General features: G+C 40.4%; 1 protein-coding gene across 13 annotated transcripts in view; it reads right to left on the bottom strand.

The window, feature by feature from the left end:
* The window catches only part of SLC8A1 (solute carrier family 8 member A1), a 463,546-nt gene that overhangs the window by 9,605 nt on the left and 427,697 nt on the right, over positions 1 to 26,244 (bottom strand). Inside the window, exon 9 of one of the 13 annotated variants that reach the window (XM_055539886.1) lies at positions 1,450 to 3,809. The exons of 11 other annotated variants lie outside the window; for them this stretch is intronic. In XM_055539886.1, the coding sequence (XP_055395861.1) occupies positions 3,766 to 3,809 (44 nt within the window). In that variant the 3' untranslated portion in view covers positions 1,450 to 3,765. Of the gene's footprint in view, positions 1 to 1,449; positions 3,810 to 22,902; positions 23,038 to 26,244 lie in introns of those variants that run through there. One more of the 13 variants, XM_055539887.1, reaches the window with a different exon arrangement.

Genomic DNA, 26,244 nt, shown 5'->3' on the forward strand with positions numbered 1-26,244 from the left:
AAATATATCACAGAGGTTCCCCCACAGGAGTGAAAGTTCTGAGTCCCACATCAGCCTTCCCAGCCTGATGGTCTGGCAACAGGGGTGGAGCCTCCAGAAAGTCGGGCTTTGAAGGCCAGCAGTGTTTGATCACAGGACTTCCACAAGACTGGGGGAAGAAGAAACTCCACTCTTGGAGGGTGCACACAAGGTCTGTGTGCACCAGGACCCAGTGAAAAAAGCAGTGAGAGCCTGGGCCAGACCCACCTGCTAGTACTGGAGGGTCTCCTTCAGTGGACGTAGAGGCAGCTGCGGCTTACTAGGGAACAAAGACACTGGAAGTAGCAGTTCACTGGTGCGAGCCCTCAGGGCAGACCACCATCTCTCACCAAGACCTGGCCCCACTCAACAGGATCCCATTCTAGGACACCTCAGGCCAAATACCCAACATGGTAGGCACACACCGCCTACTCAGCAGCAGACAGCATGCCTAAAGTCTTCCTGAGCATATAGCTGCCAGCTAAACCCCTTGACATGGTCCTGCCCACCAGACAGACAAAACTCAGTTATACTCAGCTTGGGGGGAGGCAAAATCACTTCAAATCACTGAATGATATAACCTAAATGAGATAAAAGATAATATAGAATACATAATTATTATTTATGCCTAGCACACAGGGGAACTACATGATAAACTAAAAAAAAATTCCCTTTCTGGTCATAAAAGTTTTCATTCTCATTTTCTGATGGTTTCTATTCCTTTTGACATTTTGAGAGTTGATTTCAGTGTAAATAATAACTTCCTGCATTTTATACCAACTTTTGGTTTACAAAGTGCTCTGAAATCCATATTACTTAATCCTCTTATCAGCTCCCTAAATTGTCATGATTATGCCTATTTTACAGGCAAGAAAAGCATGGCTGAGTCAAGAAGTTGATTCCAGCAATAACATGAATAATGGTTAGAAGTTCTGTTTCCTGAATTCAGTTCTAAAGTTCTTGTTTCTAAAGAAAAGTCTCAAACCCATCCTTTCACCTAAAGCAACTAGAGAAATAAGGACAAACAAAACCCAAAGTTAGTAGAAGGAAAGAAATCATAAATATCGGAGCAGAAATAAAGACAAACAATAGCAAAGATCAAAGAAACTAAAAGCTCGTCCTCTAAGAAGATGAACAAAGTTGAGAAACCTTTTAGCCAAAATCATCAAGAAAAAAGGGAGAGGGCTCAAATCAATAAAATTAGAAATGAAAAAGAAGTTACAATGGAAGCCACATAAATACAAAGGATCATGCGACTATTACAAGCAACAATACACCAATAAATTGGACAACCTAGAGGAAATGAAAAAATTCTTAGGTACAATCTCCCAAGACTGAACCAGGAAGAAATAGAAAATATGAACAGACTAATTACAAGCACTAAAATGGAAACTGTGATTAAAACATTCCCAAAAAAAGTCCAGGACCAGATGTCTTCACAGGCAAATTCTATCAAACATTTAGAGCAGAGTTAACACATAACCTTTGATACCCTTCCAAAAAATTGCAGAGGAAGGAGCACTTCCAAACTCATTCTATGATGTCACCATCACTCTGATACTGAAACCAGATGAAGATACCACACACACAAAAATTCAGGCCAATATCACTGATGAACATAGATACAAAAAATCCTAAACAGAATACTAGCAAATAAAAATCCAACAAAACATTAAGAGGATCATATACCATGATCAAATGGGATTTATTCCAGAGATGCAAAGATTTTTTCAATATCCACAGACTAACTAGGGTGAACTACCCCACCAACAAATTGAAATATTAAAAACCATACAGTCATATTGATAGATACAGAAAAAGCTTTTGACAAAATCCAACACTCATTTGTGATAAAAACTTTCCAGAAATTGGGCATAGAAGGAATGTACTTCAACATAATAAAGGTCATATATGACAAACATACAACGAATATCATACTCAATGGTAAAAAGCTGAAAGCATTTCCTCTAAGATTAGAAACAAGATCAGGATGTGCACGCTTGCAGTTTTATTCAACATAGTTTTGGAAGTCCTAGCCAAGGCAATCAGAGAAGAAAAAAAAAATAAAAAGAATCCAAATTAGAAAAGAAGGAAGACCTTCACTGTTGGCAGATGAAATGATAGTATACATAGAAAATCCTAAAAATGCTACCAGAAAACTACTGCAGCTCATCAATAAATAGTGAAGTTGGAGGATACACAAAGTACAGAAATCTTTTGCATTCCTATACACTAACAACAAAAGATCAGAAAGGGGAATTAAATAGTCCCATTTACCATAACATCAAAAAGAATAAAATATCTAGAAATAAACCTATCTAAGGATGCAAAATGCTTGTACTCCAAAAACTATAAGATGCTGAAAGAAATTGAAGATGACACAGATGGAAAGATATACCATGTTCTTGTATTAGAAGAATCAATATTGTGAAAATGACTATATTATTCAAGGTAATCTACATAGTCAATGAAATCCCTATCAAATTACCAATAGCATTTATTTACATGGAACTAGAACAAAAAGTCTTAAAATCTGATGGGGACACAAAAGACCCTAAAGCCAAAGCAATCTTAAGAAAAATGGAGCTGGTGGAATCAGGTTCCTTGACTTCAGACTATGCTTCAAATCTACAGTAATCAATACAGTATGGTACTGCACAAAAAAACAAGTATAGACCAATAGAACAGGATAGAAAGCCCAGAAATAAACCCATGCAACTGTGGTCAATTAATCTATGTCAAAGGAGATAAGATTATACAATGTAGAAAGACAGTTTCTTCAATAAATGATGCTGAGAAAACTGGACAGCCACATGTACAAAACTGAAATTAGATCATTTTTTACCACTATATACAAAAATAAACTCAAAATGCATTAAAGATCTAAATGTAAGATTGGATGCTATAAAACTTATAGAAGAAAACATAGGCAGAACACTCTTTGACATAAATCACAGCAATATTTTTTCAAACTATCTCCCAGAGTAATGGAAACAAAACCAAAAATAAACAAATGGGACCTAATTAAATTTAAAAGCTTTTGCACAGCCATGTGCAAAACAAAATGAAAAGCCCACATAATGGAAGAAAATATTTGCAAATGATGTAACTGACATGGGATTAATATTGAAAATTTATAAACAGCTCATGCAGTTCAATATAAAAAAAAACAAACAACCCAATCAAAAAATGGGCAGAAGATCTAAGCAGACATTTATCCAAAGAAGACATACAGATGGCCAAGAGGCACATGAAAAGATGGTCAACATGGCTAATTATTAGAGAAATGCAAATCAAAAGCACATTAAGATATCACTTTACACCAGACAGAATGGTCATCATCAAAACGTCTACAAACCAAAAAATGCTGGCGAGTTTGTAGAAAAGGGAACCCTTCCACCCTATTGGTGGGAATGTAAATTGGTACAGCCGCTATGCAGAAACATATGGAGATTCCTTAAAAAACTAAATATAGAGCTACCAAATGATCTAGCAGTCCCACCGCTGGGCATATATGCAGAGAAAGCCATGCATGGTTCAAAAGGATACATGCACCCCAGTGTACACTGCAGCACTATTTACAATAGCCAAGAAACGGAAGCAAACTAAATGTCCGTTGATGGAGGAACAGATAAAGAAGATGTAGCATATACATACAGTGGAATATTACTCAGCCACTAAAAAGAATGACATAAATCCACTTGCAGCAACATGGATGGGCCTGGAGATTACACTAAATGAAGTAAGTCAGAGACAGACACGTATCATACGATAGTGCTTGTATTCAGAATCTAAAAAAAAAAAAGATACAGATGAACTTATTTACAAAACAGAAAACAAACTTATGGTTACCAAAGGGGAAGGGTGGCAGGGTGGGATAAGTTGGCAGTTTGGGACTGACATATACACAATACTAGATAACCAACAAGGATCTACTATATAGCATATGGAACTCGGCTCAATATTCTGTAATAACCTAAATGGAAAAAGAATTTGAAAAAGAATAAATACATAACTGAATCCCTTTGCTGCACACCTGAAACACTGTTAATCAACTATACTCCGAATATAAAATAAAGAATTTAAAAATCAACTTTTTTTTACTGGATAAATTACTTTTCACTTTGATATTGTTAACTTGAACATTTGCACTTTGCAGGGTTACCCCTGGAACTTAGTTTTCCTATGATGTATCTGAAATCCTGGTATATTTCAAGTTCAAAGAAAGATTAATTCTAATTAAAATAGAGAAATAGTGTGTCTATTCTTCAGGGAACACAAGGCAGAGAAGAGAATGAACAACAACCAGCAGCACTATTTGCTTTGCTTTCCAAACTGTAATTTGATACATGTTCGCAAAAGGAAACAGTCAACACTCCACGTACACATATTGGGAACACACAGTTCCATAAAGGATTATTTTTCAGAACAATATTCATGAATGTTCAAGAGTGGGTTCAAGGTTCCCCTTCCTTCTTCAAGCTCCTAGCTTCATGGCATTTGCTAAAATTTTCTAAGGTCTTTGATTCTAATTCATGATATTAATAGAAGCATTTTGAACCTTCCAAAGAACTCTGTTGGTTTACCTGAGATGGGGCTCTTGAATTTCTCAGTCAGTGTTACCTTCGCACTCTCAGTCCTGAAAAGAACCCTGAACCAACTAGCTGGTTGTAGAGCAAAAAAGCTGTGTTCTAACCTGGCTGTCTCTTGCTGCTGTTGCTAAGTCGCTTCAGTCATATCCAACTCTGTGTGACCCCATAGACGGCAGCGCACCAGGCCCCGCCATCCCTGGGATTTTCCAGGCAAGAACACTCGAGTGGGTTGCCATTTCCTTCTCCAATGCATGAAAGGGAAAAGTGAAAGTGAAGTCGCTCAGTCATGTCCGACTCTTGGAGACCCCATGGACTGCAACCTACCAGGCTCCTCCGTCCGTGGGATTTTCCAGGCAAGAATACTGGAGTGGGTTGCCATTGCCTTCTCCGGGCTGTCTCAGAATTCTGTCCATGGAATTCTCCAGGCAATACCTGCATTAATATGGTTCTGGAGTGGATCAGATTATGTATGCTGGGTACCCTGAGAGTTCTGATTGTTTGCTCACCCAAATAAAAAGGTTGATGCAGATTATAGTGGTGGACATTCCAATGTGTGTCTGATCAAGTAAGGGGTTACAAGGTTGATTGACTTAAAGGAAGTCTCCTTGCGCTGGTCAACCAGCAGCTGGATGATGAACATGATATCTGATCAGTTTCCAGTTGGTGCATGTGAGATAATGGTTCCACTTAGCATGGAGATATTTAGTAAGCTGAGGCCACTGTGAGTGGCCAGTTTGGTCACCTGAGCCTGTGTTACTCTGGTAACGACTATTGCTACTGAAGAATACCAGTCCTAGTAACTCTGGTCAGCATGCTGCTGCTGCTGCTAAGTCGCTTCAGTTGTGTCCGACTCTGCTACCCCATAGATGGCAGCCCACCAGGCTCTGCTGTCCCTGGGATTCTCCAGGCAAGAGTACTGGAGTGGGGTGCCATTGCCTTCTCCATCTGGTTAGCATAATATATCTAATTATGGTAGTAAGGAGCCTAAACTTAAATAAGTGAAAGTGTTAGTCATGTCTGACTCTTTGCTACCCCATGGACTGTAGCCCACCAGGCTCTTCTGTCCATGGAATTCTCCAGGCAAGAATACTGGAGTGAGTTTCCATTCCCTTCTCCAGGAGATCTTCCTGACCCAGGGATTGAACCCAGGTCTACCGCATTTCAGGCAGATTCTTTACCGTTTGAAGCACCAGGAAAACCCCATACTTAAGTAAGACCTGGCTTACTTTACTTACTCTACTTACTTATTGTACTTCCATTTGCCATGCACTGGCCATGTGACCTCAGCACAACTTCTCTAAGCCTCTAAAACCTCACCTGTAAAAATGGGAAAATACAAGTCCTCATTTATATGGCTGATGATTAAAAGAAGTGATGCAAAAAGGCGTAGTGTGGTGTCTGGAAATTGGTAGGTATAACAAATGCTAAGTGTTATTATATTTTGGAAATCTTTGTTCTGGTAATAATAAAGGATATGTGGATGATATTAAAGTCTTTTATTATGGTTTCCTTCAGCAAGGTGATTTACGGGTAATAGACCTTATATCCCACTCCAGTACCCTAGCCTGGAGAATCCTAGGGACCGGGGAGCCTGGTGGGCTGCCGTCTATGGGGTCACACTGAGTCGGACACGACTGAAGCGACTTAGCAGCAGCAGCAGCAGACCTTATATAGGATTATAGGAAAATGTGGTTTTGTCCTTGATGTTCAGAAATGATAGAAGAGATAAGGAAAACAATAGTTAACATTTATGTGGCTTCCTAGGTGAGGCACTACACATACATAGATCCTCATTTAATCCACAAACAACCCTTTAATGTGGGTACTATTATTATCCCCATTTAACAGATGAGAAAACTGAAGCCCAGAGTATAAGAAATTTGACCAAAGTTACATAGCCAGTAACAAGAGGTGAAGCTAGGATTCAGACCAAAGAGGTGTGACTAGCTGGAGTGAATGTTCTTAACCACAAGTCTGGCGGGGGGAGGGGGTGGGTTGATAAGGACTAGATAACTGACATACTTTAAACTTGAACATGGACAAAGAGTTCAAAGAAAGTGTACAGAAACAATTATGTTCAACTATGATTGTAACTACATAATGTTAAAACAGCTGATCATTTTGAGAGGTCGATGACTGATAAAACACTTTTTTTTAATTCCTTATATTCCTGGCTTCTCCCAGTATTACATTTACAATGTCTACAAAAGTACATAAAAATGGGTTTGAATGAATCTATGTTAAATAATTAAAATTTTTGAAATTTTGAGTCATAATTCTCTTACTTTCATAATAAGCCTTTGGTGACACCATGCCCTTGAGGGTAAAAAAAAAAATGGTAAGATTTAGTGAAGCAACATTTTTCTAAGAAAAAAGAGAAGGGCAGATCTGGGACTAAAACAAAAAAACTGAATTAACTGTCACTTTCCTGAGCCATGCTAGTCTGTTAAGAGAAAGATACACCTGAAACTCCCTTTTTGCCTCAAAAACAGTTCCGAACTGCCCTGCACAAAATAGTGTCCCCAGTTTGCTTCTCCCTCGCAATCTTCCTTGCATTTGAAACCTGGTTCTTTCTCCTGTGCTTTGTTCTATTTTGGGAACATCCATCTCTTATCTGAGTCTTCTCAAGTCCTCTCCCTCCTCTTCTCAAGTCCTACTTTAGAGATGGTAAAGCTCAAGGTCCCCCAAGTATCACTACAGCTAGATATAGCTGAGAAGGATCTGAAAGAAAAACCTGGGAAAAGATGAAAACAGAAATCCTCGCTCTCACCTCCAGGTAGCCTTAATGAGTCACAAAGGAAACTCCCTGTTAGGTGGCTATTGGTGTGATTCTAAGTCCGAGGCTCTAGACCATACACTGATGACCGCAACCTGTGTCTTTACCCTGTGGGTGTCTACCGAGCTATTTATTCCACAGAGAAATTCTCTTTTTGAAGAGGCTGCTTTGTGTATTATAAGCTCAGGAGAACACGAAAAACTAGTAAAAGTAGGCAAATGGAAAGTGAAAGTCACTTAGTCGTGTCTGACTCTTTGCGACCCCATGGACTATACAGTCCATGGAATTCTCTAGGCCAGAATATTGGAGTCAGTAGCTGATCCCTTCTCCAGGGGATCTTCCCAACCTAGGCAAAGGGAGGCAACTCAATAAACGTTAAGGGTCAGTGCACAAAACTTCAGCCCAGCCCTGGAGGCAGCAGGTGAGACCTAAGCGGGTTCTAAAAAGTTCTGATAATTGTCCCATTTCTGATTCCTCTTGCCTTGACTTGGTGTAACATTTCCCTCATTAACTCATTCCTATGAATCACATAGTACAAAATGGCATGTGTCAATCAAAAGTTAAAAATCCATAACATCTTTGGTCAAGCGATTCTACTTCTGGGAATTTAGAATTAACTTTACAAATGTGAAAGTTCATGTATAGGGATGTTTAGAGCAGAGATTTTATGTTAGAGAAAAATTAGAAACAACTGAATTGCCTGCAATTTCAGTAAAATAAATTGCAATTTCGTATAACGTAATATTGTGCAATTGTTAAAATCATGATGTAATGATACACTAATAGAAAAATTTTCATGATGCACCGCTAAGAGAAAAAGCAGGTTATGTAACAATGTCTAGTATGATTCCATTAAAAAGTGGTGGGTAAATATTTGTCTTTGTATACATATTTTTGTGCAATTTATTTACATATCCTATAATTTTAAAATTTGAAACACAGGAGATCAAGATGGAATAAGAGGACATGGAACTCACTTTCTTCAAATGAATAATTCTCACTTAAAATGAACTGGAAACTGGCAGAAGAACCCCTTTACAACCAAGGCTGTAAGAAAGATACATACATACTCTGGTAGGGAGAGAAGAAAAGTGACTGGTTCTAGACCTGGGCCCTTAGAAGGGGACTCAGAGGAAAAGGGAGACGACAAGAGTGGACCTATGGAGTGAGTAGGTCAAGCCACAGACTGGGCATCCCAGATCCTGGGGATCTATGCAGAGGAGAGAGACCCCCTTACCTGGCTGGAGGAACTGGGTCAGATGGACAGGCTGGAGAAGCCTGGACACTGCACATGTGCTGACTAGCTCTTGAAGCAGGGCAGAGAGAGGTCTACCCTGGAGGCTACTAGGTTGCCAAAGACTGCCTCATTTCACTTCCCAGCCTGAACTGAGCAAATGATCTGGCCCTGCTTACTGCACACCACAGTGTAGTACTGGATCTGGGGCAGCCAACAAGAGGGGGAAGACCAGACCGTGGTCACAAAGGTGACCCATGCTGAGGAGGAGCCCCGGGTGGGCAGCAGCAGCACACCAGGAACCACCCAGATCACCGAGAGCTGCCCTGCTACCACAACTAACCTACCAATACATGCTGAGTTCACGCAGGTCCTTGCCAGACTACACGAATAGTTCTACAACAAGGGTGGGGGTGGCGGAGGCAGGCGGCAGTGATTGGCTGTGGGAAACAAAGGGGATTCATACCCAAGGCTGCATCTGAGTGAAACAGGATGCCTACACAGGCTGTGCATCGGACCTCTGTCTACGTACAGGCCCCACATGCTTCAGCACAGCCCTCTGGGGCAATGGTCCTGGTACAGAGAGAGAGAGAAACAGACACTTAAAGGGAAAGGAGTCAGCTTGAGCCTGACCTCAGGGCTTCTTCTCTAGCAACTTGATTACTAGACTTGACCCTGACACTGACCCTCACCAGGCAGTGATGGCCACTGAGCAGACAGGAAGTCCTGCTTCACATCTGACATCAGCTCTAGCCCTCCACCCCATCTCCAGCCTTACTGCCTACCAAGGTGATAGCTGCCTGCACACCCTGAGGAAATTATTCATATACATAAAATCCAGTCCTCCCACCAAAGGCATTAGGTACATGACTGTAGCCTACCAGGCTCCTCTCTCCATGGAATTCACCAGGCAGGAATACTGGAGTGGGTTGCCATTTCCTTCTCCAGGGGATCTTCCAGACCCAGGGATCGAACCCAGGTCTCCTGCATTGCAGGCAGATGCTTTACCATCTGAGCTTCCAGGGAAGCCCCAGTCTGTATAGGGATCCTCGCACAAAGAACACCACTTCAAGACCGCAATAACTGTTTAACCTAAATTCACAGAGGCGGAGATAATTAAGCAAAGTGAAGGGTGGAACTATTCAAAATTGAAAGAGCAAGAGAAAACCTCTGAAAAAAATAATAAAACAGAAATAGACAAGTTATCAACTAAAGAATGCAAAACACTGGTAATAAATTGAACTAGACACAGCTACGTCAAAAATTGTTAACTGAATTAAGGAAAATAACTGATTGAAACACTACTGTAGCAAGGCACTAGCAAATATAAATGAGACCCATTCAGAAATGAATAATAGCTGAAATAAATAAACCAGAAACATGAATAACACACTAAGTGATACAGAAGAATACGCAAGTGACCTGAAAGACAGAATTATGGAAATCACATAATCAGGATAAAAGAATGAAAATGTTTTAAAAATGAAAGCAATTTGATATCTGGCATAATAGTAAGGGTTCTGAAATTTTCATTATATGAATTCCAGAAAAGAAGGAAGGGGATTGAAAATGTATTTGAGGAAATTATGGCTGAAAATCTCCCAAACCTGAAGAAGAAATCAGATACAGGTACAGAATGCATAGAAGATTCCAAACCGCTTCACACTAAGACATATTGTAATTAAAATGGCAAAAGTTAGAGAATTCTAAAGATAGCAAAAGAGTCAAATACAAGGGAATTCCTCATAAAGCTATCAGCTGACTGGTCTGCAGAAATTTTGCAGGCCAGAAGAGAGTGGCATGATATATTCAAAGTGCTGAAAGGGAAAAACCTGCAACCTAGAATATTCTATCCAGCAAGATTATAATTTAGACTAGAAGGAGAGATAAAGAACCTCTCAGACAAGCGACAACTTAGATAATTCATCAATACTAAACATACCATGAAAGAAATGCTGAAGGATCTTCTCTAACTAGAAAAGAAGTAAGAATCTATAGGAAAGGGAAAATCCCACTAGGAAAGGCAAATATATAGTAAGATATGAGGATCAACCCCTTAAATAAATCTTACCTAGATTAAAAGGCAAAAAATTGTAACAGCAACTATAACTACAATAAACAGTTAAGTGATAAGCATAAAGATGTAAACTATAATAATAAAAGCAAAATGTGGGAGGAGGGAAGTAGAAAATGTAGATCTCTTGGAATGTGTTTGGACTTACATAACTATAAGCTTAAAACAAGTAAATGTAATTACAGGTCAACATACATGAACCACATATAACCACAAGTCAAAAACCTACAATAGATATTCCAAACACCAAAAAGAAAGGAACACAAACACAATAAAAAAGTCAACCACAAGAAAACAAAAGAACAGAGAATAACTATAAAAGCAACCAGAAAACAACTATTAAAATGGTAGTTAATACAGAATGGGAAAGACTAGGGATCTCTTCAAGAAAATCAGAGATACCAAAGGAACATTTCATGCAAAGATGGGCTCGATAAGGGACAGAAATGGTATGGACCTAACAGAAGCAGACGATATTAAGAAGATGGCAAGAATACACAGAAGAACTGTACAAAAAAATCTTCACGACCCAGATAATCACGATGGTGTGATCACTGACCTAGAGCCAGACATCCTGGAATGTGAAGTCAAGTGGGCCTTAGAAAGCATCACTACGAACAAAGCTAGTGGAGGTGATGGAATTCCAGTTGAGCTATTCCAAATCCTGAAAGATGATGCTGTGAAAGTGCTGCACTCAATATGCCAGCAAATTTGGAAAACTCAGCAGTGGCCACAGGACTGGAAAAGGTCAGTTTTCCTTCCAATGCCAAAGAAAGGCAATGCCAAAGAATGCTCAAACTACCACCCAATTGCACTCATCTCACACGCTAGTAAGGTAATGCTCAAAATTCTCCAAGCCAGGCTTCAGCAATATGTGAACCGTGAACTTCCAGATGTTCAAGCTGGTTTTAGAAAAGGCAGAGGAACCAGAGATCAAATTGCCAACATCCGCTGGATCGTGGAAAAAGCAAGAGAGTTACAGAAAAGCATCTATTTCTGCTTTATTGACTATGCCAAAGCTTTTGACTGTGTGGATCAGAATAAACTGTGGAAAATTCTGAAAGAGATGGGAATACCAGACCACCTGATCTGCCTCTTGAGAAATCTGTATGCAGGTCAGGAAGCAACAGTTAGAACTGGACATGGAACAACAGACTGGTTCCAAATAGGAAAAGGAGTTCGTCAAGGCTGTATATTGTCACCCTGCTTATTTAACTTATATGCAGAGTACATCATGAGAAACACTGGACTGGAAGAAACACAAGCTGGAATCAAGATTGCCGGGAGAAATATCAATCACCTCAGATATGCAGATGACACCACCCTTATGGCAGAAAGGGAAGAGGAACTCAAAAGCCTCTTGATGAAAGTGAAAGAGGAGAGTGAAAAAGTTGGCTTAAAGCTCAACATTCAGAAAACGAAGATCATGGCATCCGGTCCCATCACTTCATGGGAAATAGATGGGGAAACAGTGGAAACAGTGTCAGACTTTATTTTTGGGGGCTCCAAAATCACTGCAGATGGTGACTGCAGCCATGAAATTAAAAGACGCTTACTCCTTGGAAGGAAAGTTATGACCAACCTAGATGGCATATTCAAGAGCAGAGACATTACTTTGCCAACAAAGGTTCGTCTAGTCAAGGCTACGGCTTTTCCTGTGGTCATGTATGGATGTGAGAGTTGGCCTGTGAAGAAGGCTGAGCGCTGAAGAATTGATGCTTTTGAACTGTGGTGTTGGAGAAGACTCTTGAGAGTCCCTTGGACTGCAAGGAGATCCAACCAGTCCATTCTGAAGGAGATCAGCCCTGGGATTTCTTTGGAAGGAATGATGCTAAAGCTGAAACTCCAGTACTTTGGCCACCTCATGCGAAGTGTTGACTCATTGGAAAAGACTCTGATGCTGGGAGGGATTGGGGGCAGGAAGAGAAAGGGCCGACAGAGGATGAGATGGCTGGATGGCATCACTGACTCGAAGGACGTGAGTCTGAGTGAACTCCAGGAGTTGGTGATGGACAGGGAGGCCTGGCGTGCTGCGATTCATGGGGTCGCAAAGAGTCGGACATGACTGAGCGACTGATCTGATCTGATCTGATGCATATATATACAGCTGATTCACTTTGCTGAACATCTGAAACTAACATAACATTGTAAATCAACTATATGCCAATAAAAATTTTTAAAAAACTGATACCACAGAGATACAAAAAATAAGAGAATAGTATGAAAAGTTATATGCCAATAAACTGAACAACCTAGAAGAAATGGACAAATTTCTAGACAGAGACAACTTGCCAAGACTGTATCAAGAAGGAACACACAATTTGAACAGACGGGTCATTAGTAGTGAAACTGAATTTTTAATTAACAAAACTCCTAGGAAACAAAAGTCCAACACCAGATGGCTTCACTGGGGACTTCTACCAAACATATAAAAAAGAAATAATTCTTCTCAAACTATACCAAAAAATTGAAGAGGAAAAAACACTTCTAAATCCATTCTATAAGGCAACCACTACCCTGACATCAACATCAGACAAAGACAGTACAAAAAAGAAAATTACAGGCCAATATCTTTGATGAATATATATGCAAAAATAAACAAAATGTTAGTAACCTGAAACCAACAATACATAAAGAGGATGATACATCATGATCAAGTTGGATTTGTTCTAGTGAAATAAGGATGGTTCACCATTAGCAAATAAATCAATGTGACATATCACATTAACAAAAGGAAGGATAAGAATCATACGATTATCTCAATAGATGCCAAAGCCCAGTTTACAGAATATAACACCCATTTATAATGAAAAAATTCTAATCAAAGTTGGTATAGAGAACGTTTCTCAACATAATAGGGCTTCCCTGGTGGCTCAGATGGTAAAGAATCTGTCTGTAATGCAGGAGACCCAGGTTCAATCCCCGGGTCAGGAAGGTTCCCTGGAGAAGGGAATCACTACCCACTATCACTACCCAGTATTCTTGCCTGGAGAATTCCATGGACAGAGGAGCCTGGTGGGCTGCAGTCCATGGGGTTGCAGAAGACTTGGACACTGAACACCTAGAAAACCCTCTGCAGCCACCCTTCCCCTAGTGGGCACTGCAGTTGGGGATCTGCAGGAGGAACTCTGTCCTTCATCTCTGTCTCCAAAAGTGTATGTCCCTCTCCTGCAGGGCTGGGGGATGAACTAAGACTTCCTCCACTTTCTCGTAGGGGCGAGGTGGTGTGTCCCCTTCCTGTGCAGCCTTTGGACAGAGCCCTGCCTCCACATCCCTGTAATCAGATAGCACTTCTTCCCCACTAAGCCTGCTGCAACAACCTGAATTTCATGGTTTCCACCCTGAACAATAAGGCAACTTTCCTTATTTCCATGGGGTCCCACAGAGCTGGACCTGATGGTGCCACTGATGCTTTCACTTTACTTTCTCAACATTCTCATTTATGACAGACCCACACCTAGCATCGCACTCATCAATGAAAACCTGAAAGCCTATCCTTAAATTCAAGAAAAAGACAAGGATGCCCACTCTCATCACATCTATTTAACACAGTATGCAAAGTCCTAGCCACAGCAGTGAGACAAAGAGAAATAAGCATCCAAATTGGAAGGAAAGAAATAAAACTATAACTATTTGCAAATGACATGGTACTCAATGAAAAATAAATTACATAAAATAATCGATTGTCATGGGAGAACAAAACAATATAAAGTTCAGTATGCACAATTAATGTATGTATAAATACTCATTTCAGTGTTAACAGCGTTTATCTCTAGGTGGTAAGGTTATGAATGATTTATGTCTTCTACCATTTGCTCACTGTTCTTTCAAATTTGGGAAACATACACCCCATTTTGTGATATAAAGGGAAAAACTAACATGGCCCTGAAAGGAAGTTTCTGGTGACTGTGAGATCAATTTCATTCAGTACAGTTATTTAGCTGAGAAGGAATAGAGAACTTGTCAACATGGTCTTTGGTCCCACTCTTACTACATACACCCTTGACCCCTTCAAGAGGGGAACAGTATGTAAGATAAAATAATCTTCCTGTGTATAGAAATCTAACTTCAGATTCTTTGGTTGAATACTCTAAAATGACAAATGAAAACCAAATGTAACATACTAAAACTTGAAAGATAGATACAAGAATGTTGTATAGATGCAAATGAATGTTAGGATTATACTTCTTTTGCATTCTTTGCTTATTACTATTTCCTATTATATTTACAAAGAATGTATTTAGTACTTGTGTTATTAAAAGGCTCTTAAAGATACATTAAAACATAATCTTATCTAAACAATGGAGTCTATCGGGGAAGGGATTTATGGTTGATTTTTTTCTGGTTCTTTCAGTAGTCATGGATATGGTACTCAAATCCTTAGATTGAAGGCATCGCACATATTATTTGCAAATCAGATACATGTAAAGGGTGAGGAAGGGTATGGAAGAGATGAAGAGGATATTTCCTGCCTATCAGGGGCTGACCTAGGGCCCAGAGACAAGAAAGTGCTCAGGACAGTCCATATAGTGAAACAAGAATTCTAAAAAACAAATTTCACCCACTGTAAAAGTCTTCCCAGGGCCAGCTCTGAAGAGATATGTCTGTATTGGTTTCCTTCCAATCCCTCCTGTCAAGCAATGAAGGATGGTAGAGCAAGGCCAAAATCCTCTTTTAATTTTGTATCTTCTGTCACAGCAACATATTTTATTTACTAACAGTTGATTTTATTGACTTCAACCCACAGAATTGCTTTGCATATTCACTGGACCTGACAAATACTTTTTACAAGCTTGTTAAAAGATCTGTACCCTTGAGATGTCTAGGAAGAGTTGTCGGCCCAGGTCTTTCATCATTTGTACTTGGGTTCTTACTAGAAATGTCATTTGTAATGTGAAGACCAGAGAATAAGGGGTAGGGCTCTCTCTAAGCTGCTAGAATATGCGATGAGGCTGAGCTCTTATGTCACGCTTTGTCCTTGTCTCTCTCAGGCACCAACACAGCTTAGTACTTAATAAATGTCTTTTGATAAATAGCTCTTAGGTGTACAACAGCTTACAATTTTTAAAGCACTTCCACAGATGTTACACTACTGATTCTTCTGAACAATTTGGAGGTGGGATGGTGGCTGGGAGGAGTACCATCAGCCCCACGATTTTTTTCAGGGGAGGAAACTGAAGTTCTCTAGGGTGGATGAGCTGTGAATGCAGAAGGCGGGCTTAGAACCTACATTCTGTGATGCCTGTGCCCAGGTCTTCATGCTGCGGTCTTGTTCCTAGGATCCTTGATCAAATCCTGTTCTTGTGACATTTTACCCCATGTTGAAACCTCACATAATGAGACTGCCCAACTCCCAAGGCTGCTGGGATATCAAAGAGATAATTATACAAATGTACCTTCTGAACAATGAAGCTATTCAAATGTATTACTGTTTTGTGTTCAATGCAACGCTCTGGCCTCATGAAATCATTAATCATTGATACCTTGGTGTGGGTCATTTATTGAATATTCCAGTCATAATATTCAAGTATTCCCTCGAATATCCAAGGCTTCCCTTGTGGCTCAGCTGGTAAAGAATCTGCCTGCAATGCGAGAGACCTGGGTTCAATCCCCGGGGTGGGAAGATCCCTTGCATAAGGGAATGGCCACCCATTCCAAGTATTCTGGCCTGGAGAATTCCATGGTCTGTATAGTCCATGGGGTCGCAAAGAGTAGGGCATGACCGACTGACTTTCACTTCACCTCCAGTCACCGTAACACAGGCTGGGACCTGCGACCTTTGCTGCAGTGCTAACACCTGGACAAACATCTCAAGTAACAAGATACAAAGAAACTATAAGGGGCCAAAAATAATTATATGCATGTACAGTTGAGGAAAATTATGGACGATACAAAAAGATAAAAAAGCCCAAATGCTACTTCTGATAGGCCTGGAGCATAAGCAGGGTATATACATGCCCCCCGCCCCCTGCATACAACACCACCAAAGGGGCGGGCAAACCACCCAAGTCACCTGTCTGACCCAACTTCCGGACACACCACTACCCTCATCCCAGAGAAGGACCAGCTCACCCTAACTTCAGTGAGTAAGCAAGGGAGCCTGTTGTTTGTTCTCTCTGCCCCCTGCTGCAGCAGGTACCCCAGTAAAGCCTTGCCTGAATTTCTTGTCTGGCCTCTGATCAATTTCTGTTGATTGACGAGGCCAAGAACCCTGGTTGGCAACAATAACTAACCCGGAATATTTGGGATGAGAGGAGAAAGGTGTTGGGAAGAAACATCCAGGGTACTGTGGTCTTATCTGGTCAGAACAGATAGACTGGGGTGACATGAGAATACTAGCTGCCAGAGAGAAGAGGAAAACAGCAGATAATTCAAAGGCATTATCTGAAGTGGGGTCCAAGGAAAAGCAATACTTTTTCACAGTTTCTAAGATTAGAACTGTCTGGGTAAGTCGGCAAAGGGAGAACCATAGGCTTAAAGATGGGGTGACTTGCCAACTATCAGTGGTACCAGGAGATATACTATCTTATTAAAATACCATCCCCCCCCCAATTCCATGATCCTGCTTTATTTTCTTAACAATATTCATCCTATTGGTATCTGAATATTATCATGTTTTTAAGTATCTGACTTCACGGGATTCAACATCTGTCTTTTATTAATCCCTCTGACCCCAAGTAGAACAGGTCTTAGCACTTAGGGTATGTTCACTAAATATTTGTAGTATAAATGAATGAAAACAAAGACAGAATGGCTCTGAGGCCTATGTCTTGCCACTACATCATATCACTTCCTTTGTTTTAATTCTTAAAACATTTGAGCCACAGTATTGCTGCCAATACTGTGCTGGAATCAAGATTGCCGGGAGAAATATCAATCACCTCAGATATGCAGATGACATCACCCTTATGGCAGAAAGGGAAGAGGAACTCAAAAGCCTCTTGATGAAAGTGAAAGTAGAGAGTGAAAAAGTTGGCTTAAAGCTCAACATTCAGAAAACGAAGATCATGGCATCTGGTCCCATCACTTCATGGGAAATAGATGGGGAAACAGTGGAAATAGTATCAGACTTTATTTTTTGGGGCTCCAAAATCACTGTAGATGGTGACTGCAGCCATGAAATTAAAAGACACTTACTCCTTGGAAGGAAAGTTATGATCAACCTAGATAGCATATTCAAAAGCAGAGACATTACTTTGCCAACAAAGGTCCGTCTAGTCAAAGCTATGGTTTTTCCAGTAGTCATGTATGGATGTGAGAGTTGGACTGTGAAGAAGGCTGAGCGCTGAAGAATTGATGCTTTTGAACTGTGGTGTTGGAAAAGACTCTTGAGAGTCCCTTGGACTGCAAGGAGACCCAACCAGTCCACTCTGAAGGAGATCAGCCCTGGGATTTCTTTGGAAGGAATGATGCTAAAGCTGAAACTCCAGTACTTTGGCCACCTCATGTGAAGTAGTTGACTCATTGGAAAAGACTCTGATGCTGGGAGGGATTGGGGGCAGGAGGAGAAGGGGCTGACAGAGGATGAGATGGCTGGATGGCATCAGGGACTCGATGGACGTGAGTCTGAGTGAACTCCGGGAGTTGGTGATGGACAGGGAGGCCTGGTGTGCATGGGGTCGCAAAGAGTCAGACACGACTGAGCGACTGAACTGAACTGAACTGATTGCTGCCAAGCAATGGAAGCCACGGTACTTTTTGCTAGAACAGCTCTAATGGGATATAACTGGGTCTGAATCCTGGCTGCATTACTGCTGTACCCTCTAGCTTCTCTTCAACGAGTCTTCCTCTCCTGCCAGTCTGTAGTCTGTTTTCCAGTGTAGTCAGTCATCCTTTTAAATGGAAGATCTGATAATATTGGTCCCCTAATTCTTACTGGAGATCAAACCAGTCAATCCTAAAGGAAATCAGTCCTGAATATTTATTGGAAGAAGTCATGCTGAAGTTCCAATACTTTGGCCACCTGATGCGAAGAGCTGACTCATTGGAAAAGACCTTGATGCTGGGAAAGACTGAAGGTAGGAGGAGAAGGGGACAACAGAGAATGAGACGGTTGGATGGCATCACCGGCTCGACGGACATGAGTTTGAGCAAACTCCGGGAGTTGGTGATGGACAGGGAAGCCTGGCATGCTGCAGTCTATAGGGGTTGCAAAGAGTCGGACACTACTGAGCAACTGAATTGAACTTAATTCTTACTGTCAGGACAAGAAGTTATTGACGTCAGGTTCTCGTGTGTGGTTTGTCCCCTTTCTCCCAAAATGTGGCAACTCCAGAAGCTTGAATGTAAGGGCAGGCAGTGCCTGGAACCACTTCTAATGCAACTTCACACTGAGTCCCGACCTCCTCTGAGCCGGGGGCCTCTCTCGTTTGACAAGTGGGTTAGTTTAGGGGCTCTGGTTTGCCGTATGTCAACCCTCTGAAGCATCACCATGCCTAGAATCCTTCAGAGAATGGCATTTTCACAATCTTTGTGCACATTTGCAGTGATTTTTCTTTTGCAACTGTACCTCAGGAATGAAAAGGTATAATTAGTCCTCTGCTGGGCCCATGTGTGGACCCCAGCGGGGATCATTTTAGTTTGGAATGACAGCAACCCTGCTTGTTATCTCAACTCACATGTTTTTTCTTAAACAGGGATAACCTAATAATAGCTTGAAATTTATGGAGGACCATGCCAAAGAGCCCCCTGGGCTTCAGAGGGCAGAGGAGGGGATGGGGGGGCAGAAAATACCACATAATTTCCTGCTTGTAAACAACTGAACCAAAATAAGCTCTTTTTTCCCTGTGCACAAAACACTGGATTTATAGGTACTGAGTTAAACAAAGGTTATCAGATATGGTCACCAAGGAGATCAGCATTTCTGGATGATGTGTCAGAAAATGTGGCTGAACCATATAAAGTGTTGTATAGATTTAAATCCTTTTCTGGAATAAAGCAGAGTGTAAACAGTCATACATAGCTTATGTTCCCTTCCTGGGAAGAGGCAGGATGTGAGGTCTGTGTGCTAAGGAGCCTAGATGGCGTTCCAGCTGGCATCGTGTATAAATGCCGAGCACCATGATTTCATAGCCAGAATATGCACTATTCCCAACAGATACTAAAATTCTTCTATAGTCACATGGAAGATCTGCCTTGTAAATTGAGTTAGCATTTCATCTGCCTTTTCTAAAAATACCAGTGGGTCTTAAATTCATTTTGCTGCTCATGCGGTACCCATGACATGGCAATTAAATGATGCTTTTTTATAACCCACAGTTCTTTAAGTTCAGTAACAACATTTTAATAAAAACATGTTATTCTTTGTGCAGGGAGGTCCTGGCACGTGCCTCTGTTCTACAGACCTTGGTCTCTGTTCCTAATGGTTTCCATGGATTTGAACTGATTCAAGGGGCCTACAAGGTGACACGCTGGGACATGGATGAGACTGAGCTGAAGCTTGCCTCCTTAGTACTGTTATGATCAACTAACTGAAGGACTTTTTAATTTTTTATTATTAAATGAAGTGCAAAGAAGGGCAACGCCTAAGAATGTTCACACTATAGTACAACTGCAGTAATTTCACAATGCTAGCAAGGTAATGCTCAAAATCCTTCTAGCTAGGCTTCAACAGTACATGAACTAAGAAATTCCAGATGTACAAGCTAGATTTAGAAAAGGCAGAGGAACCAGATATAAAATTGCCAACATCTGCTGGATCATAGATAAAGCAAAAAGAATTCCAGAAAAACATTTACTTCTGCTTCATTGACTATGCTAAACTTTAACTGTGTGGATCACAACAAACTGGAAAATTCTTAGAGCAATGGGAATACTAGACCACCTGAGAAACCTGTATGCAGGTCAAGAAGCAACAGTTAGAACCGGACATGAACAATGGACTAGTTCAAAATTTGGAAAGGAGTATGTCAAGACAGTATATTTTACTCTGCTTATTTAACTTATATGCAGAGTGCATCATGCGAAATGCCGGACTGGATGACTCACAAACTGGAATCAAGATTGCTGGGAGAAACATCAACAACCTCAGATATGCAGATGATACCACCCCTAAGTGGCAGAAAGTGAAGAGGAACCAAAGAGCCTCTTGATAAAAGAGGAGAATGAAAAAGCTGGCTTAAAACTCAACATTCAAAAAACTAAGATCATGACATCCAGTCCCATCATTTCATGGCAATAAATGGAGAAAAAACAGAAACAGTGGCAGAGTTTATTTTCTTGGGCTGCAAAATCACTGCATTTGATGTCAGCAACCATGAAATTAAAAGACACTTGCTTCTTGGAAGAAAAGCTATGACAAACCTGGTCAATGTATTAAAAAGCAGAGACACCACTTTGCCAACAAAGGTCAGCATAGTCAAAACTATGGTTTCTCCACGAGTCATGCACAGATGTGAGAGTTGGATCATAAAGAAGGCTGAGTGCTGAAGAATTGATCCTTTTGAACTTCAGTGCTGGAGAAGCCTCAGGAGAGTCCCTTGGATTTCAAGGAGATCGAACCAGTCAATCCTAAAGGAAATCAACCCTGAATATTCATTGGAAGGACTGATGCTGAAGCTCCAACACTTTTGCCACCTGATGTGAAAAGTGACTCATCAGAAAGGACCCTGATGCTGGGAAAGATTGAGGGCAGAAGAGAATAGGGCAACAAAGGATGGGATGTTGGATGGCATCACTGACTCAATGAACATGAGTTTAAGCAAACTCCAGGAGACAGTGAAGGACAGGGAAACCTGGCGTGCTACAGTCCATGGGGTTGTAAAGAGTTGGACACAACTTAGCGACTGAACAACAACAACCTCAAAGTTCATGGTGCTAATTCTGAGTGCCACTGTGTGGTATTTTCTCCCAGAAATCCCTAACATATAGGTCAAAGTTACTGTTGGCAGAAGGGTTACGAGTTGTTTTAAAAGGCACACAAATTCATATATGCACAAAGCAATGAAGACCAGAAACATCTCACATGCATAGACTGTACATGTCTGTAGAGATTGTGTAATGAATAAAACAAAAATCATAAATCCTATAGACTCCATGGTGCATCCCTAACATTATGTATAACAAGTATAATTACTATCATATAGAGAATCCATGACATTTTTATGCTAAAATTGGTCTTTGTTAAATATTGAGAAAAGACAACTTTGTGCAGTCAGAATGTACATTAGCAGTTATTTGGGGCTGGAGGTGGAAATGGAGATTACCTGTATAGGGGCATGAGGGCTCTTACTGTGGTAATGAAACATTCTAAAACTGGATCAGGGTAATAGTTGCACAACATAGTAAATTTACAGAAAAAAAAATCACTGAATTGTTTACTTCACATACCAATTTTATGGTATGTGAATAACGCCTCAATAAAGTTGCTTAAAAATGCAGTCTGGGGCCTGAATTTGAAAGAAAAAAAAATTAAAGAGTGGCCCTTGAAAACTGTCACTTGCATTATCTTATTTTCAAATGTGCAAAGGGAGAAATGAGAGTCTTCACCTGTACATTGTTTACTGGTCATTCAGTAGAGACCCACACTTCTGCTAACCCCCATGGAGTGAATATTCCTAATATGCTTTCCTTATACTTGATGCTTGCTCTCTTTGGAATACAACTTGAGCTGGAAAAAAGTTTACATTTGTCTGCAATGCATATCCACAACACCAAGTCTTCAGGCACAAAACACACACACACACACACACACACACACACACACGCCCCTCAATAGTATGGTATTCCTGCCAGGTGTTCTTATTTGGCTGACCTAGAGTTTATAAAAAGGCCCAGTTAAGAGTAGGATGAAATATTTTTTAACTCCCTTTCTTACACTGTGGTCGTTGTGGAACTCAGTGAAGGCAGGTCGTGTGAGGTTGGGACCCTGATCCTAAGGCTGCAAAGCTTCAGGTGAAGCCTGACACACGCCGAGAACCCCTACTCTCTGGACCACCTCCTGCTAGACGACACCCTTTTTATCATCCTGGTCTCTCCCTGGCCTGGTGCACAGGACCAGGTGCCCATGCAGTGCTACCATTTGGGAAAAATAGAAGGACTGTAATGGCCAATGAAAAAACTAAGAGGACTGTATACAAGCTTTTCTTTTGAGCGAAAGGGATAAAGGATGGAAATAAAATTTGGAAATGAGTATTTCCCAGACTGGCTTTTACAAGACGCTTTTAGGCCTGTTGCATATAGTTTATTTTTATTTAGGATAATAGGCAGTGCTTGTGGCATTTATGGAGCAAATCTTGTGAAATCTGGTGTCAGGCCTTCCTCCGTCTTGCTCTGTCCTTGTAAAGTTTTGCTTTCGTAGGCTCCCTTCAATTCTAATGACATCACTCATTCGTGGGAAAGTTCTCTGGAAAGAACAGAATGTTTTACCCCCAGGCAGCTTCTCACTGGTGTGAGGTTCAGATAAGTTTCCATGGAAAGACATTTGAGTGACTAGGGCTGACCAGGGCTGCTCCCCTGGCCGTGTCCCTGGGTATCTTTGCCTCTTGGCCTGACTACAGATCAGAGGGCCCATTGTCAACAGTCCTGACCTTTGCTGGTGGCCAAGAAACTGACTGCATATTAGAGCATTTGAAAACAAAATATACCTGCCCTTTAGGTCCTCTTGGGAGAACTGTCACCAGGGCCATTGGGAAATCTTGGCTCAGAGTAAAGTAATTCTGTTTTCATTCCCATGTAAGCTGATGTGAAATGTTAACCATCCAATTTAATATGTATACACGCTGGAGCTGTGGCACTGTCTCTCCAACTTGCGCTGAGTTGAAATGCCAGTGCTTGGAGGGTAAACCTCACAGTCAGTCAGTGACACTGCAGGAGACAGGAATACATTTGGGGATGTCCATATCATCAGAATTCTTAACAAAGGATAGTAATGAAACTAGGCTAAGAATTTTCTTGGCTTTCTATTTTCTTTCAATGGCTGCAATATAGCAGAGCTAAAAATACTGTGGGAATCCTAAACCCATTTATCAGTACATTGGAGTAGAAGGGGAAAGAGATCTAACTTTCTTATCAGGTCAACTACATGTAATATCCTGCACTACAAAGGTGTTCTCCTATAGTCCTCAACTCTAAGGTAGATTTTCATGTCCCCATTTATGCAGCTTAAGAAACTAAGGCTTTGAGAAATTAAGTAATATGCTTCTAGTGAGCAGGGGTAGGTGGGTTTGAACTCAGGGCTACCTGAATCTAAAGTTCCTGTTCTTTTATACTCTGTTGGTGCATCTTCACTAAGATGGTACTGAGAGAAGATTCTGCATAACTTTTCTGGGACTGAGACTATTAACAGTTAATCTGAAGCCCAGCAATAAGAACATGGAATCTGTTTAAAGTAGAACAAAGAGGAAGAGACTGAAGCAGTCTGATTCCTGCTGTCTCCAAGGTAGCTCAGATGACTGGGGAATTCAGAATGGCTGGGTACTATTTCCCCTGAGAAGAGTTTTCTTTTGGGTGGGGTGGTATGCTACTGTGTTGCCTTCTGACCCCCTATTTTTGGTTAGGTTGGGACAGAATGAGTATGTGCGTGGATAGGTGTTTTGGACAGTAACCTCTAGAAATTCTGCTCCCAGGGCTCCTACTTCTGCTAAACATTGAAAGTTGATTTCCAGAGTTGCTAGTAGGTCTTTGCAGAACCTGACTGCTGAGATAGTGTCCCCAATATGTCCTTCCTGGGCTCCACTGACCCCAGTGACTGGGCAACCTCGTATCACAGGCAGCTTCTAGCTAGAGTCAGAATGACCCAACCTCCCTTGTGGTCACTTAAATTAGCAGCACGTGGCTGTGCTGATGAAGATTATCTTGGCATGCTATTTTTCACCAGCTGAGTCAGAACTGAACATGCTTAAGAGTTTCCAGTCATCTAATTTTTTTCAAATTTACATGTAGGAAATGCTAAGAATCTATGAATAGAGGATTAGGTCTTTACTACTTTCTGAAGTTTTTTGAAGCATGGACTCTATGAGGTGTTTGATGCCAGAGAATAATGTAGTATCAGATATCAAGGAGCTTGAATGTAATCCACTGTTTCATATTTTAAAAATGGAAAATACTAAAATTAAAGCAAAAGTGTAATATCCCCCAAATTATAAACTATATGGGAAAGGATATCTGCCATGCTTACTTTGCAACTAAATCCCAGGTGTAATGATAAAGTGGTTAAATACCAGATTTAAGTATTATGAGATAATATGGATTCCATAACTTACCATTGATATAAACTTGGCCTAAATGTGGCCAAATCATTTTTCTATAAGCCCTAATTTTCTCATCTAACAATTGAATCATCTAAAACAAAGTGCAGGACCAGCTCTCTTCACAGGTGAATTTTATCAAACATTTAGAGAAGAACTATCATTTTCAAACTTTTCTAACAAATTGCAGAGGAAGGAACATTCCCAGGGCCATTCTATGAGGTTACCATCAACCCAGTACCAAGAGCAGACAAAGAGATCACACAAAAAAGAAAACTACAGGCCCACATCACTGATGAACATAGATGTAAAAATCCTTAACAAAATACTACAAACAGAATCCAACAATATTAAAAGGATCATACACCATGATTGAGTGGGATCCAGGGATGCAAAGATTTTTCAATATATGCAAATCAATCAATGGGATACACCATATTAACAAATAAAGATTAAAAACCATATGATCATCTCTATAATAGAGACATAAAAAGCTTCTGACAAAATTCAACACTCATTTATGATAAAATCTCTCCATAAAGTGGACACAGAGGGAACCTACCTTAATATAATAAAACCTATATATGATAAATCCATAGCAAGTATCATTCTCAACGTTGAAAAATTAAAAGTATTTCCTCTAAGATCAGGAACAAGACAAGGATGTCCACTCTTGCCACTATAATTCAACATAGTTTTGAAAGTCCTAGCCACAGCAATCAGATAAGAAAAAGAAATAAAAGGAATCCAAACAGGAAAAGAAGTAAAACTGTCACTGTTTGCAGATGACATGATACTATACATAAAAAAATTATAATGATGCCACAAGAAAACTACTAGAGCTTATCAACAAATCTGATTAAACTGCAAGAAACAAAATAAAGGCACAGAAACCTTTTGCATTCTTGAACACTAGCAATGAAAGATCAAAAGAGAAATTAAGGAGACAATCCCATATTCCATGTGTTAAAAAGCATAAAATACCTAGGAATAAACCTACCTAAGGAGGTAAAAGAAGTGTACTTGGAAAACTATAAGAAAGTGATGAAAGAAGACAAAGATGACTCAAACAGATGGACACATAAACCATGTCACTGGATTTAAAGAATCAATATTGTGAAAATTATTCTATTGCACAAGGCAATCTACAGATTTAATGCAATTTCTATCAAATTACCAATGGTATATTTCACAGAGTTAGAACAAAATATGAATGGAAGACCCCAAAGAGCCAAAGCAATCTTGAGGGAAAAATTGGAGCTGGAGGAATCAGGCTCCCTGACTTCAGACTATACCACAAAGCTACAGTTATCAAAACAGTATGGTACTGGCCCAAAAAGAGAAATATAAATCAATGAAACAGG

Source organism: Bubalus kerabau, chromosome 11 (assembly GCF_029407905.1).
Source record: "Bubalus kerabau isolate K-KA32 ecotype Philippines breed swamp buffalo chromosome 11, PCC_UOA_SB_1v2, whole genome shotgun sequence".
Classification (NCBI taxonomy): domain Eukaryota; kingdom Metazoa; phylum Chordata; class Mammalia; order Artiodactyla; family Bovidae; genus Bubalus; species Bubalus kerabau.